Raw genomic sequence first — 2,161 nt, forward strand, 5'->3', positions numbered from 1 at the left:
AGGCCTTTCGAGTCTCTTGGGAAGAACGATATCGGGCATTACCGACTATATTACTTGAACGATCTGGTACACTTGCCAGTGAGTCAACACACTCTAACGGCTATATTCTTAAAAGTTAGTTGAGCATTGATGACTTGGTCAACTGTATTAAATGAGTTCTGTTATTTGTTGACCATGGGCTACTATGTTGACTAAACTGTTATAATTGTATAATACAATCGACTGAATTAGTAGCACATTCAACTGAGAATCTGACTGTTTAATAGAAATTTATAAATAGACTGAACACTGGTTTGTTCACAAGACTTTTGATGATCTGACAATTTCATTTTTGTTTCATATTTCTCGTTACTCCAAGAATTCTCCAAGAAGACAATTGTGATCTTTCTTGAAAGAGATTCAAAGAGGAGATTCAATTGCATGTTTGTTAAGTCCCTGGCAAGTGTACCAGATCGTTATCAAGTAATATAAAATGGGTAAGTCCTTACTTTTCATGTAAACCAATCGCATAAGACTTGAGAAGAAATTAATTTTTGGTTTTGAATGCAAAAACAAAAGTAAACATGCAAATGCAGTGAATCAATTGGCTAAAGAAACTATTAACGAATGGAGTTGTTAAACAGTTTATGTGGGATGACCCTTACTTGTTCAAGATCAGAGCAAATAATCTTTTGAGGAGATGTGTGACAAGAGAAGAGGCAGCAGGAATTCTTTGGCATTGTCATGATTCACCTTATGGAGGTCATTTTAATGGAGAGAGAACTGTTGCAAAGATTCTTGAATCAGGGTTTTATTGGCCTACCTTATTTAAAGATGCTCATAATCATGCTAGAAATTGTGACAAATGTCAAAGGACTGTAGCTATTTCAAGACATCATGAGATGCCATTGCAAGGTATTTTGGAGGTTGAAGATTTTGATTGTTGGGATATTGATTTTGTTGGACCCTTTCCACTATCTTTCAATAATGCATATATATTGGTGGCAGTTGATTAAGTGGGTAAATGGGTTGAAGCTTTGGCATGTCCTAGGAGTGATGCTAATATGGTTATTAAATTCTTGAAAAGACATATTTTCTCACGTTTTAGAACTCCCAGGGTACTCATAAGTTATGGGGGATCTCATTTTTGTAACTCTCAGCTTGCAAAGGTACTTAAACATTATTGTTTGAGACATAAGGTGGTTGCACCTTATCATCCGCAAACAAATGGCCATGCTAAAGTTTCCAATAGGGAGGTAAAGAGGATTCTAGAGAAAACAGTTGCTTCATCAAGGAATGATTGGTCACATAAATTAGATGATGCAATCTAGGCATACAGGACGACCATGAAGACTTCCATAGGTTTATCACCTTTTCAGTTGGTGTATGGGAAAATATGTCATTTGCCAGTGGAGATGGAGCACAAAGCTTTGTGGGCTTTGAAATTTTTGAATTTTGATCCCCATGAAACTCATAGTAAACGCAGAAGGCAGATGCTGGAGCTTGAAGAGATGCAGTTGCATGCATATGACTCATCTAGGAGTTATAAAGAAAAGGTAAAATTTTATCATGATAGGAAGTTGACAAAGAGGGCTTTCAACCCAGGGCAACAGGTGTTATTATTCAATTCAAGGTTGAAGCTATTTCTGGGAAAGCTGAAGTCAAAATGGTCAGGGCCTTTCATAATAAAGAATGTACATCCTCATGGAGCAGTTGAATTAATGGATCCAGTTGCTAGTGATCCACAAAAAAGTTGGGTGGTGAATGGTCAAAGACTCAAGCACTACTTGGGAGGAGAAGTAGAACGCCTTTCCACGGTGATGAAGTTGGTGGATCCATAGGGTTATTGGGTCAGGCTCGTGACGTTAAACAAGCGCTTGCTGAGAGGAAACCCAAGATTTTCTTATCTTTTGTTTTCTGTTTAGTAGTGTAGGATTTGCTTCTGTTGAGTAGTGTAGGTTAATGTACTTGGTCTAAAACTTTTCTGATATGATGGTTTGACTGTTAGATATTGCATGAAAGAAGTTTCTTAGTGATGCTTATTATTGAATGAAGATTAAGATTGCCATATGCTAATATACAAGTGGAATGTTCACTAGCTATGTGAACATATGCATGATGATATTGTGATTGTGATTATGATGCTATGCAGGGTAGATGTCTAGATGTTTGGAATAGTTAT

At 36.8% G+C, this 2,161-nt stretch overlaps 1 protein-coding gene across 1 annotated transcript; it reads left to right on the forward strand.

The window, feature by feature from the left end:
- Positions 1–1,325: 1,325 nt before the first annotated feature.
- On the forward strand, positions 1,326–1,820 carry LOC106759028. Its single transcript, XM_014642043.1, has one exon. The coding sequence runs from the start codon at positions 1,326–1,328 to the stop codon at positions 1,818–1,820; it is 495 nt and encodes a 164-aa protein (XP_014497529.1).
- The last annotated feature ends 341 nt before the right edge of the window (positions 1,821–2,161 follow it).

This window comes from Vigna radiata, chromosome 1 (genome assembly GCF_000741045.1).
Source record: "Vigna radiata var. radiata cultivar VC1973A chromosome 1, Vradiata_ver6, whole genome shotgun sequence".
NCBI lineage: Eukaryota > Viridiplantae > Streptophyta > Magnoliopsida > Fabales > Fabaceae > Vigna > Vigna radiata.

What these genes read in the sequence shown, in the direction of transcription:
- LOC106759028 (XM_014642043.1), top strand. Translation starts at nt 1,326, where the DNA reads ATGAAGACTTCCATAGGTTTATCACCTTTTCAGTTGGTGTATGGGAAA.